At 43.0% G+C, this 18,306-nt stretch overlaps 1 protein-coding gene across 1 annotated transcript in view; it reads left to right on the top strand.

Moving 5' to 3' along the window:
* Positions 1-18,306, top strand: part of Plce1 (phospholipase C epsilon 1) — a 299,093-nt gene that overhangs the window by 21,652 nt on the left and 259,135 nt on the right. Inside the window, exon 2 of the mRNA XM_052186474.1 lies at positions 16,566-18,095. Within this exon, the coding sequence (XP_052042434.1) occupies positions 16,911-18,095 (1,185 nt within the window). The 5' untranslated portion in view covers positions 16,566-16,910. The remainder of the gene's footprint in view (positions 1-16,565; positions 18,096-18,306) is intronic.

The following is an 18,306-nucleotide window of genomic DNA, read 5'->3' as shown; positions in this document are numbered from 1 at the left end:
CCTTCAATGTAGCCCAGGCTGGCCTGCAACTATCTATGTAGCCCAAGATAGATTCAAACTCATAACATCACAGCAATTCTCCTGCCTCCGCGTCCTCAGTACTGGGGTTCTAGGCATGAGCCACCATTCAGAGCCTCCTAACTTTTTCATCATCCAAACTGAAGCTCTCTGCCCACTACACGGCAGCTCCTGCCATGCTTTAAAGCCCGCATGAATCACGGATAACGAGGAAACAGATGTCATCTTCGAAGCCTCGTCCCTGAGGGCAGAGTGCAGCGTCTTCCGGTGTGGCCCGAGGAACACCATCTGGTAGCAATGGTGAGGAATGGGAGCCTGCTTCCTTCCTCTGCCTCAGTCAGCGTCTTGGGTTCCAGCCAAGCCGCTCTCCGTGACCTGGGTCTGATGGAAATGTGAGGGTCACTGCTCTCAGCCTCACGGGAAGAACAGTGGTGAGGACGATGCGTCCAGTAGGGAGGTGGTAACTCAGAGCAGGCTGTTCTGGGGAGGCAGCTGCATGGATTTGATTTTCCACTTTAGTCTCTTAAGGGTCACTACATGTCGTCTCCAGTGTGCTGCATCGCTCTTCACGTCAGTCTTCTCTCCAGGAGGAAATTCTAATATTGACATGTTGCCCACGAAGGATGAACAAGATCAAGTGCATGAGGTGCCTCATGGGCGTGAAATCGCTTTTCAGAAATTTTTTTTTCATTTAGTTAACTTTTTAGTTAGCGAACACAATTCATTATAGTGTTTTCATACATCCTGGAATTATACTTTGTTATTTTTTGTTACTTTCCCTTTGCCTGTCTCTGTTTCCCTATCTACTTATTTTTAAATCCCTTTCTTTACTGTAAGTATAGCACCCTTCTGCTTTCTTGATGTATATTTCTTTACTCTCTCCTGGTTCCTTCTCCCCATTCCCTTCAGACATCTTTTCTTTCATAAATCTCTTCCTATTGTTAGGTTTTGTGTGTGTGTGTGTGTGTGTGTGTGTAAGTGTGTGTGTGTCACACACACATACGCACGTGTGCACACATGTACACACACATCACACACATACTCATGCACACTTGCACACGCACACACACACACATATATGCACATATATACACACAAAAATCTAGATTCTGCATGTGAGAGAAAGCATGACATTTTGTCATTTTTCTGGGTGTTTTGGTCACTTTTCTCATTGCTGTGACCAAATACCTACCTGACCCAAAACAGGTTAAAGAGGAAAGGGTTATTCTGTTTTACAGTCTGAGGGAATCATTCCATGGGAATCATGGCAAGGATGATATGGTAAGAATAGGAGGTTAGCTGGCCACATTGCATCTGCATTCAGGAGCAGGGATTTAACAGGAAATGGAGTTGTGCTCTCTATAAAGTCTCACTCCAGCAACCCATTTCCCATAGCGAGGTTCCACCTTCTAAAGGTTCTTCAATCTTCCCAAATAGTGCTACCATCAGGGAACCAAGCACTCAAACATGCCAGCGAATGGAGGGCATTTCACATCTAAACTACAACACTGAATCTGTTTGCTTGTTTGTTTTAGAGACAAGGTTTCTTTGTGTAGCCCTGGCTGTCCTGGAACTCTTTCTGTAGACCAGTCTGGCCTCAAACTTATAACAATCTGCCTGCCTCTGCCTCCCAAGTGCTGGGATTAAAGACATGTACCACCACTGCCCAGTCCGAGAATTTGTTTTATTTTGGTTACTACAAAGCTCTCTAGCTCCATTCATTTTCCTGCTGAATAAAATTCCATCATGTATATGCACCATATTTTCTTTATTCGTCTGTTGATGGGTACCTGGGCTGCTTGTCCGTCTTGGTGGTGTGAATAGTGTAGCAGTCGTCACAGATGTGCGACTGTCTCTGTGTGGGCCAACTTAGAGTCAGACCTTCAGGTATAGTCTCAGGAGTGGCATAGTTGGGTGATATGGTAGGTACACTTTTAGGTTTTTAAGAAACCTCCTTATTGTTGGTCATAGTGGTTACATCAGTTTATATTCCCACAAGGGGTTTCTTTTCTCTTATATCCTTGTAGCCTTGTAAACATTTGTTCTCTCTCTCTCTCTCTCTCTCTCTCTCTCTCTCTCTCACACACACACACACACACACACACACATGCACACATGTAAATTGGTTGCTTTTCTGTTGCTGTGATAAAATACCATGACCAAAAGCAACCGAGGTAGCAAAAGGTCTTATTTTGGTTTATGGCTCAAGAGGACTAGCTAGAATCCATCACAGCAAGGAAAGAAAGACAACAGTCATTGAATGCAGTTGAAGCAAAAGGGCTGGTTGCATTTTCATTCACACAGGAAACAGGGAGACAAATAGGAAGAAAAGGCAGGCCAAGAATCCACAAAGCCAGCCCTCAGTGGCACACCTCCAGTAAGGCTCCACAAACACCTTCCCAAACAGTGGCCACTAAGCGGGGACCAAATGTTCAAATACATGAACCTGTGGGAGACATTTCTCATTCAGAACACCGCATTGTGTGAGTATGAGTATGTGTGTGTATGAGTGTGTGTGTATGTGTAGATATGCATGTAGATATATTCTCCATGTTATTTTTTTTGAAACAGTTTCTCACGGAATCTAAAGCTTATCTATTTGTTAGATTCTCCAGCCAGTTAGCCCTGAGGGTTTTTCTGTCTTCACTTCCCCAGTGCTAAAATAAATAGTTGTCTTTGATGACCACACAGTGCTCTTTACTTGGGCACTTCAGATCTGAATTTAGGTCCTTATATTCACCCACAAGTCGTTTGTCCTCAGGACCATCTTCCTAGACTGTTGTTGGTTTTCTTAGTGATAGCCATTCTGACTGGAAGGAAGTAGAATCTCAGTGTTGTGTTAAATTTGCATTTTCCTGGTAATTAAGGATATTGTACAGATTTTCAAATGTTTATTTGAAAATGTCTGTATTTCTTCCTTTGATAACTGTTTATTTGGTTCATTGATTTATTAAGACTATAGAAAGACTTCTGATGAATAGGGATTAGCATAATATTGTAAATAGGGCCATATTATCAAAAGCAATCTACAGATTCAGTGTGATCCCCATAAAAAGTCTCCATGACTTTCTTCACAGAATTTGACATGACAACCCCAAATTTTATGTGGGATCACCAAGGACAGTGAATAGTCAAAGCACTCAGTCCTAAGCAGAGAAGTATCACAGCACCTGATCTTAAATTACACTATGATGTTATAGTAACATAACCAGCATGGTACTGGCACAGAAATAAACACATAGATCAACAGATTAGAGTTGAGGACTCAGGATAAACCCACCCATCTATAGCCATCTAATCCCCAGAAAAATCTGTTTTTAAAAAAAAGCATACATTGGAGAAAATGTAGCCTCTTCAATGAATGATTGAAGAGCTGTTAGTCACACGAAGAGTAGGAAACTAGACCCAAATCTCTCACTCCAAACTGTCACTGTAGAAACCATGATATGCTTTCAGCACAGGGGATAGAGTGCTGTCTGTTTTGAAGGATACATTTTTTTTTTATGGATAGTTTCTTTATATTTCAATTTTTTCCCCTTTCTAGGTCTACCCTTTGGAAACCCCCTATCCCATTTCCCTCCCCCTGCTTCTATGAGGGTGCTCCCCCACCCACCCACTCCTGTCTTCCCTCCCTGGCATTCTCCTACACTGGGGGCATTGAACACCCTTAGGCCCAAGGTCCTCTCCTCCCATTGATGTCCAACAAGGCCATCCTCTGCCACTTATGCGACGGGAACCATGAGTCCCTCCATGTGTATTCTTTGGTTGGTAGTCCAGTCCCCAGGGAGCTCTGGGGGGGTCTGGCCAGTTGACACTGTTGCTCCCCCCATGGGCCTCCAAACCCCCTCAGCTCCTTGAGTACCTTCTCCAACTCTTTCACAGAGAACCACACGCTCAGTCCAATGGTTGGCTTCAAGCATCCGCCTCTGTATTTGTCAGGCTCTAGCAGAGCCTCTTAGGAGACAGCTATATCAGGCTCCTGTCAGCAAGCACTTCCCAGCATCCACAAGAGTGTCCCGGTTTGGTGATTGTGTATGGGATGGATCTCCAGCTGGGCAGTCTCTGGGTGGCCTTTGAAGGATACATGTTTATTCTTTGAGAAATTCATACATACACATGATGTCTTTTGATTGCATTCATCTCTTAACCACTCCCCTCCCCCTGAAACCACCCTCCCACCCCTCCCAACTTCATGTCCTGTTTGTTTTTTGTTGTTTATTTTGTTTTTCCTTCATGGTTAAGTTCATCTTATACTCATAGGTGTGTGGCAATCCACTGGCATGGGCAGCCTAGCATGCACTTCACCCTTGAAGACAACTGCTTCTCCCAGAGTGCTTTTCTTAAATGCCTTTCTAGAGGTGGGTTCAGGTAGAGGGGTTCCTGCGAGGAAGAACAAAGTAACTACTAGTGGTGTGCGTGTTGCTGGGCTGTGGGAAGTGATGAGCTAAATGGGGTGCTGGCTCTAGTCCTGGACAGTTACTAAGTTCTTACTGGGGAACAAGAGCCTTCGGAGTTGTCTGAGAGTGTTGTAGATGTTTGGATCCTGAGATCGTTTCAGAGTGATGCTCATATAGACTCTGGCCAGAAACCTTGGTAGAATGTAGCTTGGCAGGAAGGAAAATGGAGAGGCTTCAGGGTGATGTACAGGACACAGAAGAAGTCACGAGACCAGGTTTGTGGGAATTGGGGCTGGGTCACTCTGAGTGAAGCGAGTGTCTATTGATTGGTAGATTGGACAGGGTGACCTTGATCAGATCAGCTTCAAATGTGGCTTCACATCCTAATTTAATATGACATGTCATCTAAGCCTAACAAATACGTCTTTGATAAAGACCAGTTAAACCATTAGAGTACTTGTGAGTGTGTGAGTGTGTGTGTGTGTGTGTGTGTGTGTGTGTGTGTGTGTGTACATTTACATGTAGGTGTATACGGAGGCCAGAGCTCAACCTCAAGTGTCACAGCCACTGACCAACTCTTTTTTCCCCCCAAAGACTGGGTCTATAACTGGGAATTGGGCTTACCAATTAGCCTAAGCTAGCCGACCAATGAGTCCCAACAATCTGCCAGTCTCTGCCTCCTCAGGATTGGATTGTGAGTACATGCTACCACACCCAGCTTTTTACATGCATACTGGGGGTTCAACTCTTGTCCTCAGCAAGAGCCTTACCAACTAAGCCATTGGCCCAGGCCCCATCAGAGCACTTTTATGGAACATTTGTACTCATTTCCTCTTATACAGTCTGACACATATTATTTAAAATATATTTGTTAGTCAGTCGCATGGCTGGGTACAACTTTAGTCTTAGCTTCCTTGCATGGAGGCAGGAGGTTCCCTTGAGGGGATTACTTTGGGACCAGTTTGGGCCATACAAAAAAACTATGTCCCAAACTTAACGCCCCCCCCCCCCATTGTTTGAATGAGTGAATGAATGAACAAATTATAACTGTTGGTTGTTCAGTGTGCTCATAAAAATGATGGGAGCCTTTTATAACTTCAAAAAGGAAGCAGTGTTTACAAACAGAAAACAAGGGAGCCTTTGCTTTAGGGATGCAAGGCAGTGGGATCGTTCCATGATATTCTACTCTTCAAAAGGGCACTGATAAATTTGGTAGAGAAGTTGTTACCAAGCAGTGGTCACGCATGGCAGCACTCAGGAGGCAGAGGCAGGTGGATCTCTTAGTATGAGGCCAGCCTGGTCTATTAGAGTCAGTTTCAGGACAGCCAGGGGTACAGAGAGAAACTGTCTCTCAAAACAACAACAACAACAACAACAACAGCAGCAGCAGCAGAAGCAAAAGGACAACAACAACAAATTGTTGGTGTCTGTGTGGATTTAATTATGCCTTCAAAGTATTCTTTTAGCAAATGGTATGGCATTATTTACTACCATACCTAGGAATCAAATGTTTTTATTTAAGGGGAAATAATAGAAGGGAGATATAATTAGGATTAATGCTGGCATCTTTTCTTTTACCTATAACAGTTTTTGTTGTCTAAATCTCTGCAATAAACATGCACTACTTTTATAATTTATGTAAGTTTCTTTCTTCTTTCTTTTTTCTTTTTTTGGGTAAGAAGTTAGTGTGAAATGTGTTATAATAGCTTTTTAAAGGCTTGCCTTTAGAAGAATACAATCCCCAGCATTGTAGAGTCACAGCTGCTATTTGAAATAATGGCATAGTGGTGCTGAAAGCAAACCACATTCCCCACACTTCCCATATCGGGAGCCTAGTCTTCCCATCACAACCCAGGTAACTCGGAGAGGAGCCAACACAGCCAAGCACTATGACTTGGTAGATCACAGCTCCCCCTGTCTCCTACTACTGTTGGAGCCTTGGGAAGGACCTGAGAGCTGGTAGCAGAGGCTGGAGAAGCTAGCTGGCTTCAGACTGTGGACTCCGCCAACAGCTCTCTGTATATTTACCTTGGGATTACACCATCTTGAAAAATGGCAGAAGTGCCAAAGTATTAGCCCAAAGATGAACAAACAAGGAACCCCAAGCAAAATGATAAAAAAAGTCGTTGCCTGCTCATCTTCCCCAGTCAGGTAACAGGTCTGAATAGTGTTGTCTGTCATCTATGAGGCATAGCTGAAATGAACTTTGAGTTTTAACTAGGTGTTCTATTTGCATTTTGAACTCTACTTTCAAAACAAGCCATGTGAATGACATCAACTGTTTGAGTCAGCTGTTGGCCCGGGCATCCACCCAGCATTTGAGGTCATCGGTGGCATCCGTGAGCTGCAGGGGCAATTTTTTTTAGCTTGTTGACTAGAGGGCCCCTCAGTGCCTTCACTGGTGCTAGTGTTAAGTAGACTATGGGTTTGAAGAAGAACATGGCTAGAAATGACCATGTAATACATGAAATATGTGGGTTAATACCATCTGCCAGGGCTTTGTAGGAGAACTCCCATGAGACTGGAGGGTTATTTAATCTGGAAAATATCTAGTTCGGTGTAATGATGAAGTATATAGCCTAGGCATCACCCATGGGGGACCCACAGAAGAGGGTGCAGTAGGCACAGCCGTGAAGAAGCGTTTGCAGAAGCCAGTTCACACTTTCTTTGGATGAAATAGGGATCACCTTACTGAGATGCTGTAACGTGAGAGTGTGCTAGAGAAGGGTAGTTCTATTGAGTTTATCTCCTCCCCAGGCTGCGTTTTCATCACATGTATTTTTAATTCTCTGGAAAACACTCAGAGTAATTGAAGAATGACTTGTAAGAAGACTGGCTTGGGGAAACATTCAACAAACGGGTGTGTTGACGCTACCTGTCAATTAATTAATAGCTGCTCGCAATAGGAGACTGCAGTTATGCCAGGGAAGTGGTGGCAGTTGGCTGCTGGGGAAGTTCATGATTAAGATGCACAGGACATGTAATGCAGGACCCTTAAGGCAGCAGTTTTGGGTCCTTCCTGCTTTTTACTCCCCTTCATGTCTGGCTTTCCAAAATGTGCTGTCTTACCTAGGAATGAGAACTGTCCAGTGCCTGAAGAGTTCTGCTGGCCCCGCTGAGATCATGATCTGAAAGAGCATCATGGTAAACACAGGCTAAAGCCAGCCCAGAACCTTCTGTCTCCACTGTAAGAAATGACTGGCATTCCACTCTACTGAACTATTTTTACCCCAGCCTTCCTCATTAAGGTAGCCCTGTCTAAATGCATGGCACTGTCTCTGAGAGGTCTTCCCTGTTGACTTCAGTCCATGCTGATTTCCACCAGTCCTAGCTGTGTGTTTAAAATTGCAAGCTATACACACAAATAGTCACAGACCGTATATACATTGTTGAACTGAATAACCCCCATACTTAGGCAGTCGAGACTTTAATATTTGGTATCTTATGGCTCTCATTTTGTTTATAACTATATAGTAATTTAAGATCATCCTGTATACAGGGGTTGTACCCCTTCTTGTCAGGTGGTGTGGGACCCTTTCCATAGAATTTTCAGAATAATTGGGCTGCGCTACTATATAGGTTAAGGACAATGATTATATCTTAGGAAATGAATGATCTACACACAGAAGTAAGTGAGCAACTATTTATTGAGCCTTTTAATTATAGTGCTAGGGAATGATTTAAGTGAAATAGACACAACTCCATGTCAGGATGCATGTGATAATTCCAGAAAGTGGTCATTGTGATGAGAAGAAAGGACACCATTTTTTTTTTGAGGCTTACATGAGAAGCAATTTTCCCCCAATTTTACAGATGAAAATACCAAGGCTTAGTGAATCTGAGCTGTCCAAGATTTGTCTGTTAAGCAAGTGGTAGGGTCAGGCTCTGAAGCCTGTTGTGTGAGTCTTTAAAAATCTGAGCAGTATATCATTATAGTTGAACAGGTTGCTTGCTGTTTCTGGTGGTTTGAATAAGAATGTCCTCCATAGACTCGTAGATGTGAATGCATGGTCCCTAGATGATGGAACTGTTTGGGAAGGACTAGGAGTTGTGCCCTAGTCAGAGGAGGCGTGTCGGCTGGGAATGGGCTGTGAGGTCTCAAATGTTCAGGCCAGGCTAGTCTTTCTCTCTTTCTGTCTCCAACTTGTGGATCAGGATGTAAGTTCTTCGTTCTGCTCCAGCACCACACCTGCCTGCTTGCTGCAATGCTCCCTGCTATGGCGGTCAGAGACTCACCTTCTGAAACTATACGCAAGCCCCTAATTAATGATATCTTCTATGGATGGTATAGGTCATGGTGTTTGTGTACAGCAGCAAATAGTCATCATTCAAAAGACAGAATGGTGAGACATCATTCAAAGTCTGACAGCTGAGGGAGCAAGTGGAATGGAAATGCAGTTTGAGATGCTCAGAAATTGCAGAGAGTTGGGAATTATGTGCCCGTGTAGCTTCCACATTAATCAGAATGGAGACAGTTTTAAGCTTTAACTGCATTCTAAGCGTCTTGGGAGCCTTGAGGCAAGAGGACTGTTGTGGATGGAGGACCACTGGAGATGGAGGGCCACTGCAGATGGAGGACCACTGCAGATGGAGGACCACTGGAGATGGAGGACCACTGGAGATGGAGGACTATTGCAGATGGAGGACCACTGCAGATGGAGGGCCACTGCAGATGGAGGACCACTGCAGATGGAGGACCACTGCAGATGGAAGACCACTGCAGATGGAGGACCACTGGAGATGGAGGACCACTGCAGATGGAGGAACACTGGAGATGGAAGAACACTGCAGATGGAGGACCACTGCAGAGGGAAGGCCACTGCAGATGGAGGACCACTGCAGATGGAGGACCACTGCAGATGGAGGACCACTGCAGATGGAGGACCACTGCAGATGGAGGACCACTGGAGATGGAAGAACACTGCAGATGGAGGACCACTGCAGATGGAGGACCACTGGAGATGGAGGACCACTGCAGATGGAGGAACACTGGAGATGGAGGACTACTGCAGATGGAGGACTACTGCAGATGGAGGACCGCCTAGTGTACATAGCAAGAGCATATCTCAAACAAAACACAAAACAGGTATTTTCGGTCCTTCTCAGAGAATTCCACTTGGAATCCTTCCACTTTATTCCCTGCCCTCAGCCCCTCAGGTGGATTCTATCTCCACAGCTCAACTTTGCACGTTTGCAACAGCATTGGCCTATAGAACTTGATACCATCTCGAAAATGTTCTGTGTACCCAAGCTGTCTAGTAGAGGGGTCACTAACTCATATGACTATTGAAAACCTGAAAGGTGGTGGGTACAAACACGGAGGCCAGAGAAGGTCCTGACTTCTCTCTTGCTGGAGTCACAGGCAGTTGTGAACTGCCTGGTGTGGATCCTGGGAACGGATTAGGTCCTTTTGCAGATCATCGAACTCTCTTGATCACCGAGCCATCTCTTCAGCTCCAGGTTATAGTCATTCCTAAAAAATTATTGATGCAGCAGTTTGTGGCTACTGAAGTACAGCAGGAGGGAGTTTTCTTTTCGGATATGGCCCTTTGTAGGTTACTCATGCTCTAGTAGATGGCCCTATATACATGCACACAACAGCATCACTATCTGGACTCTGTGGGTTAAAAAAAATGTACCAGAAGTTAGAAGGAAGATGTGAGGGCTGGTTCTCAGAGGACTCGGAGGGGAGGAAGTGCGGAGTGATTTTGATCAGAACACATTGTGTATGTATAAATAAACAATAATGAAAGCATTCAGACCACAAGATCTTCTCCAGGTAAATCTATTTTGAAAACTCTCTTCCTTTTCCCTTTTTAGTGTTTTTGAAAGGTAGGAGTTTTAAGTTCTGACTAAGACCATTTCATCTTTTCCTCTTCTTTATGGTTAGTGGTTTTTCTGTCCTGAGAAAATGATCTGTGTCTTAACGTCATGAAGACATTAAAAAAAAAAAAAACAACTTCCTCCTAGAAGTTTTAGTTTTACCTTGTGGACTTTCTGCTTGGGTCTGTAATCTGGTGAGTTAACCTTGTGTGTGTTGGGGTATAATGGGCCATATTCCAACGGACAGAGATGAGTCTCATGAGCAGTGTGGCATCAAAATACTGCCCCTCTTTTTTTGACTTCAATCTGGAGGCTTAGAGTTCTTATTATTTCTGAGGAGATGACTGTATTACCAGAATGTCTTTCTTTCCTTATGACTCTTACAACCGAGACTTAATTGGATATGGGCAACATTTTGTGAACCTCCATCATCATCATCATCCTCATCATTATTATTTTATGATTATTAGTAGTAGTAGTGGTAGTGGTAGTGGTAGTGGTAGTAGTAGTAGTATTTTGCCAATTTTATGAAGGTATAAGTTGAAAACTGCTTCTGTAGCATTCTCATCAATGTCAGCCAACTCCCCATGCCAAACACACACAGAACTTAAAGTTGAGGTGCCTAGGGTCTTTGGAGTCTTAAGCCTGACGTTTCAGACTCTGAAAGATTTCTAATGGAGAAAGTTAAAGCTATGAGGGGTTAAACCTTTGTGGTCTTGGACAAGGACCCAGATGAATGCGCCTTGGGGGAAGGTTTCAAAGCTTTATTTCCTGTGAGTTATGGAATTTCCATCGTAATAGTTCAGAGAAAGGAGGTCAGGAGGGAGTGGAGTTGCAGACACTTGGGCAAAGCAGCAGAGGGGACTGACTTGTACCATCCAGTGTTTGTGTGTGGGCATGTGCACATTGTACCCACGTGGCCCGAGTGCACGTGCCAGGGAGTCAGGGAGGACAGACTCGTGAGAACACAAATTCCTTCTTTAATCTCTTTGCATAGTGGGTCTGAGGGAAGATAATGTATAAGTAAACAGCCATCCCCTGGTTGGCTGGCGGTCATCCACAGATACTCCAGCAGCTCAGTAAAACCCTTTATGTTTAAAGATGTAAGTGAGACTGCTAAATTCCGTGACTAGCGTTCACGGTTGCCTTAGCACTTCTTTCTCATGGTGGTAAAATCCACGAGCAGTTTTCACTGTTGTTGGCAGGATAAAACCTCAGACAAGCTCTCAGCTCTGCACTGGACATTCCCCCTCCCTTATCTGTTGTTAAGTATGCTGTTCCCTCTAGGCAAAGTCTCCTTGGCTATAAATAATTGCTATCTTTCTGTAAAGTCCCAACTCAAATCCTCCATCTGTCAAATCATTGCTAGTCTTCTGGTCAAGAACCATCTGAACTATGCATACTGTAGCAGGTGCAAAAACTGTTTTCTGATAACTAAGGCTTATTTATTATTTATTTATTGGTGTATATTTGTTGTACGTGGTGCTTGCTTTCGTAATGCCATTTTCATACAAGTCTGTAACATACTTCATTAAATTCTCATGTGCATCTCATCACTAAGATTGCTGTCTCAGATCCAGCCATCGTGTCTTTCTTCAGAGTAGCGTAGAAGAATAAGGGGTGGGGGCTGGAGACGGGCACCCCCTGTACCTTCAAGGGCATTTATCAGAAGTTGCAAACCACTTTTGCTTATATCTCATTAGTTGCAACATAGTCACATGGCCACATTTAGTTATAAAGGATAGCCATAACCCTGCCCTGAAATTCAGAGATCAGGTTATTGAGGATAATCATAAGCACAGATTTCCAGAGAGGGAGAGGACCATGAGTAGGAGTCTCTGTCACCCAAGTGATACTGTGCTGTTGTAAATATTAAATGAGATAATACATGTTTTCCATACAGTTCATGTTTTGTTAAGTAATAGCCATTGGTTTTATAATTAAATTTGATAGACAGCTACCATTCACTCAATCTCTTGAGCATATTTTGGGCTCCATCAATGATGACTGTTGCTACTCTATTGAAATCCCTCAGGCAACATCTAAAGAAGACCACTACTCAAGATAGTTTTCCCTTTGGATCTCCATAGCTCTGTCTTTTGGTTATTCATCCTCCTAATCCTACTGTCTACCCTCAATAACTCTCTAGCTTAGACATACTACCTTTGACAGCTCTGCAAGGCAGGGAAATCTTTACTAGGTTGACTGAAGACTTTCTTCTTAATAATTCTTATGCTCTGGCCCTTATCCTGCCACTTGAGACAATATGGAATGAGCCTTTTATTCATCTTGAGACTTCAGATAGGCGCAGACATCAGTCAGGACTCCCACTTCATTTTCTGGCTCTAAACGTGCGTCTCATCCTCTCATCATCTGTCTGGCACAGGGGGTGGTGGTGGTGGTGGTGGTGAGCCTCTTTTATAAAGGGCCAGATGGCAAATATTTTTTGGCTTTGTGTAACACGTGGTCTGTGTCACAACTCCCAGCTCCACAGTTACAACGTAAAACCAGACATAGATATGACATAAATGAGCAGATGTAATTGCATTGCTGCAATAAAACTTTATTTATAAAGTCTGGTGGCAGGCCAGCTTTGGGCCTTAGGGTATAGTAGTTTTAACACCCCCCCCCCATTTTAGTGATACCATTATTCCTGGCTGATGTGCTCCTATTATGATGCTAAAAGCTTCCCGAGTGTCACTCCCCAATTCTTTATACCTATTATCTGGTTTTCTGATCTTAATGCTTTGTCTATGACTCCCAACACGGCTTGGATCTCCATAGCTCTGTCTTTTGGTTATTCATCCTCCTAATTATACTGTCTACCCTCAATAACTCTCTAGCTTAGACATACTACCTTGACACGCTTCCCCATATTACATATCCTTAGGCCATACAGTCTTTGAACTCTCCCGGGGTGGTCTGTTTTCCAGTCTCCCTCATAAGTATGTCCACCTAAGAAGAGCAATTAATCTCATTTTACATCCTTTTGCCTTTCAAAGCTGTTTGGTTCACACTGATGCTTCTAATGTTGTTTAGACAATAACGTAATGCTCACTGTAACTTTAATTCTAACGTTATTTGCCCATTTCTTTTAAACTCAATCCAGGACTGCCCAGGAAGGTCTAGATTGAAATCAATAGTTGTTGGTTGGCTATCCACTTTTGATATTTATGTAACATATGTGTTTCTTTATAATATTATAAATGTGGAAAGGATAATTTAAGCATGAGAATTCATTGATGGTCATAAAACTGATATTTCAAGGAGTTGATTCCATTTATAAAAAAGAAACAAAACCTAGGGAGACCTGGTGAATTGTTTATTGAGAGTAAATTCTACGCCTTGTCCCTGTCACAGCATAGCCACTTATCTTTGACTGTCTTTTCTTGTGAATCATACAGAATAACAGACATACCGCCTGTCTTGGTATCTTTCAAAGCATTTCATTCACAACCTTACTTTTGAAGGTAATTTTATTTCTGTTTTGCAGGAGGGAAACCCAAGTCCTGACTATACGATATCGTCCAGAGGTTCCAGTGTTTGTGTTTGGCTGCCTTTGTGCATTTCCCTTCCCAATGCTCTTCTCTGAAGGTGCATTCCACCTCATCATTTTGCTGACTCCTGCTTGTCTTAAATAATGCAGTCCAGTTATCATTTCCAGGAGACCCACTGTGAAAGCTAATCTTGCCTCATGCCCACCATCTGTTTTTGGTATTCTTCTTCAGAGTTGGCACAGCCTTGTTTGTTACATACCTTGACTGGTCATTTATTAGCTCATAAAGAAATCAAGGGCGAGATGCTTGCCTCATTTAATTTTGTACTCAGTAAGCATTTGTTGAAAAAAAAAAAAGGACTATCCTGAGATGGAGCCAAGGCTAAGGAGTCAGTTCCCCGCGATGTTTCTCATTCCTGACTACAGCTGGAAGCAAAACAAAGATCATTGCTTCAGTGCACTGTCTACAATCTCCAGCCTTCTGAAACAAACTCAAATTAAAGAAAGGCTACTCCCAGCAGCCGCATGTCTATAAACAACAGAACCTGAAACCATGAGTTCTCAGACTGGATGAGAGAGAAAACAGCACAGTGATTAGGAAAAGCTTCCAGAGTTAGGCTTCTGAGATTTGAGTCCTCCACCCTTCCTTGATTCAGCTTTTCTAGGCCTTGATTTCCAGTTTCCCAAGCATAGAGAACAGAATTTACTTGTATTATCTGTTGATATACTGATACAATAAATACAATAAAATTTATGGTGAAAAACAATGAACATATAGTATTCCGTTTAACTCTGGGTAGGAATTTGGGAGAGGCCTCAAATGATTCAGGGTCTATCTCTCCTCCTCCCTTTTCCCTCTCCTTCTCTCCCTTTTTAATTTTTCAAGACAAGGTTTATTCACATAGCCCTGGCTGTCCTGGAACTCACTGTATAGACCAGGCTAGACTCAAACCCACAGAGATCTGCCTGCCTCTGCCTCCTGAGTCCTGGGATTAAAGGCATGCATCACCACTATCGGTTGTTGAGGGTTGCTTATGAGGTTGCAGATGCTGGCTGCAGCTGTAATTACTGGAAGCCTTGACTGAGGCCGGAGGAGTGAGGAGCGTTTCTCAAGATGATACCTTCACATACCATTGGTGGGAGGGAGGGGATTCAGCAGTAGCTGAGCCAGAGCCCCATGACTACTCCCAGAATCCCTCCTTCTTCCCATGGGAGTTTGCTTGACTCTGTTAAGGTTGCAGCAGGTGCTGGTTGTCTACTCCACAGAATAATATGCATCACAAGGAAGCAGTTCAATTTGGTTAAATAAAAATGGACGAAGCTGTTAAATTAGCTAAACCATTTAAAATACTACACCTTCATAAATCAAAGTCTTTTATGTCTTTTTACATTCCAATGAATAATTTTCTTATTTCAACGAAACCAAAGGGATATTTTCTTTAAGTGTGCAGTTTGTGAGAGGGGAGGGGCAGAAATATTGACTAAAGATGCATTTTGGAATATTTAAATCCACGGTTAATTTCTTTCCTTATTTTTTTTTTTTTTGGTCTCATATCTTCTTTGTTTACCTTTTGGTTTTGTAAATGTTTAAAATTAACTAACTGAATTATTAATGATTTTGCTTGTAATGCTTTTCTTCTATGTGATCAGAGTGTATACCTTTAGTCTGTCTTTAAATAATCATATAATGCCTCATGTAGAAATAAATAATCTTGTAGGAAAAGAGGAGGCAGGAGAGTTAGGGGCTTCTGTACGGGGACGGCATGAGGACAAGGTTATGAGTGTCTCCTGGTTTCAGCTGCGCATCCCTTAGGATTCGCCACAGGAGGATTGAGATTTAATAAAGGCTCATGAGTTAGGATTTTAGTTGTTGCACCCACCGATTGAGTTACCATTGTTTCTGGGGGAAAAAAAACTTATAAAATTACTGTTCCAGGTCCTTCCTCTTGACCTTTGATCTGCCCAGCCAGTTCAATGTTTGTTAGAAATTCCACAACACAGTCACTACTTTTGCTTTAAGTGATCAGTTATCTTGCTAAGTGATTACAAAAATGAAACAAAAATCATGCACGTATTTACTACATTTAGGCTTTCTGCTTCTTTATAGACAGACATATCTAGAATTTTTCTTCTGCACAAAGGTCTTTCATTATTACTTTCTATAGTTCAACTCTTCTAGAATTATATGTCTGAAAAAGGTCTTACTTCATCTTCATTTGCTGAAGACATTTCTTTGCTATTGAATTCTGCTTAATAATTCTTTTCTTACTTTATTCTCTCCTTGCTTGAATTGTTTCTGATGAGAATATATAGTCTTACCTTTGTAACTCTTGTCTTATGTCTCTACTGTTTTTGGTATTTCTGAAGTTCTAGCTTTTTTCTCTTTTATGCACACACACACACACACACACACACACATCCCACACTCATGTACTATTGTACTATTGGGTTCTATTTGGGCCTGAGAACTCTCTAAGCAGTGAGCTCAGGTATTTACACCTGTGCTCAATTTATTTGTCTTTTGCTTCAGATATCAACATTTTGTTCTACTTTTTATCCTGTGAAAACTATTCTTTTTCTTTTTCTTCCTGCTTAGACTTTATTTAACCCACGAGGATAAATATGATTTTTGTACTCCATCTTTGCTGGAAGTAGAAGTTCTGTATCATCAAGCCAAAATGATAAATGCTTAAAATATTCAAACTAACTTTTTGATCGCAAAACTCTCTCCTCAGAATTGACCTATATTTTTCATCAACTTAAAGTTATCAACTCGATTTTGAAAACCTATTTAATGCCATGATGTTTGACATTTATCTCTTTTCTTACAGGGAACGGAAAACACTCAAGCTGGATTTTTTAAATCATTGCACATTGACAATAAACCACAAGTCTCAGAATGTGATCCTGAACAAAATCCTTCTAAAAAATTTTTTTAGCTTCAGGCAACAAGAGAAAAGAAAACGGACCCGTTGTTTTTGAAACACTGGTGTAAAACAAACTGTTCTTGTAGGAAATTACAACTGGAAAGTTTTGCTTGGCTCTTAATATACCTGGATGAAAGGAACTGTCAACCTGCTTCTCACAGAGACTGGAATTATCTAAGATTATCTGTTGTCTGGACATGATCACCAGGGAAGGGAACACAAAAGAGTAGTTGAAGGACGCTGGTCAAGATGACGTCCGAAGAAATGGCCGCTTCCTCCGTCCTCATCCCTGTGACTCAAAGGAAAGTGGCTTCTGCCCAGTCAGTGGCAGAAGAGAGGAGTGAAAAGGTCTCAGAAGCCGCTATTCCGAAGGCTCGCACTGGCAGGCAGGATGCGCGCATCCCTCGCACCCTCTCACAGTGGAACAAACCTGAGGAAGAGTCTTCTAGAAGCGATTTGTCCAATGTCTTCTCGATAGCGAGGGGGCGGCTCGTCAGCGATGAGAATCACAACGAAAAGTGCTGGGAGGGAACTGAACCGGATTCCGCGAAAAACCACGCGGTGAACTGCAACAGCCTAGTGCAAAGCCACTGGCGAGCCTGTGACTCGGTCACAGAAGAAGACCTGTGTTTGCAGCCTGGAATTCCTTCTCCACTGGAAAGGAAGGCGTTCCCTGGAATCCAGCTGGAGATGGAGGACTCTCCCATGGACGTGAGCCCGTTGGGAAATCAGCCTGGGATCCTGGAGTCCCGCGGACCTCACTCTGATGGCAACACGGCGGTATTTCATTTCCATTACGAAGCTGATAGGACAATGTCGGATGCTTTTCATACCCTGTCAGAAAAATTAATTTTGGATGACTGTGCAAATTGTGTTTCTCTTCCTGGGGGGCAGCAAAATAAAAATTGCATGGCGTATACTTGTAAACTGGTGGAGTTGACAAGAGCCTGTGGTAGCAAGAATGGGCAGCTGAAGTGTGACCATTGTACCTCGCTGCGCAATGAATACCTGTGCTTTGAAAGCTCCTGCCCAAAGGCCGCGGACGACTACGAAGACGACGCCTCAGGCGGTGGCTTTTGCGAGGACCGCTTTGCTCATGGTTCTGCTGCCAAGACTTTTCTGAGCCCTTTGGAGGATTTCTCTGATAATTGTGAAGACGTGGACGATATTTTAAAAAGCAAAAAGGAGCGGTCCACTTTACTAGTCCGAAGGTTTTGTAAAAATGACAGGGAGGTTAAGAAGTCTGTGTATACTGGGACGCGAGCGATCATGAGAACTCTGCCTTCTGGCCATATTGGGCCAGTTGCTTGGAATTATGTCGATCAGAAGAAAGCTGGTCTCACATGGCCTTGTGGGAATGTAACGGGGCCTCTGTCAACAATGGACACAAGGCAAAGTGGGAGGCCAAGTCTGTCTGAAGCCCAGTGGTGTCTGGTAAGAGTTTGGGTTTCTTTCTATCAACTTTTTTATGTTTTATTTTTTTCTCCTTTCCTTCACCCTCCTTTAGGAGTTTTGGATAGAGGGTCGTACACTATAGGCCCGGAACTTACAATGTGCACGGTCTAGCTTGTCCTTGAACTTGTGATCCTCCTGAATCTTGAGATTACAGATCTACCTGTTTTCATTAATTTGATTAAACTTGATT

Source organism: Apodemus sylvaticus, chromosome 1, assembly GCF_947179515.1.
Source record: "Apodemus sylvaticus chromosome 1, mApoSyl1.1, whole genome shotgun sequence".
NCBI lineage: Eukaryota > Metazoa > Chordata > Mammalia > Rodentia > Muridae > Apodemus > Apodemus sylvaticus.
Note: the sequence above shows the minus strand (reverse complement) of the source record. Positions and strands in the feature narration are given on the sequence as shown.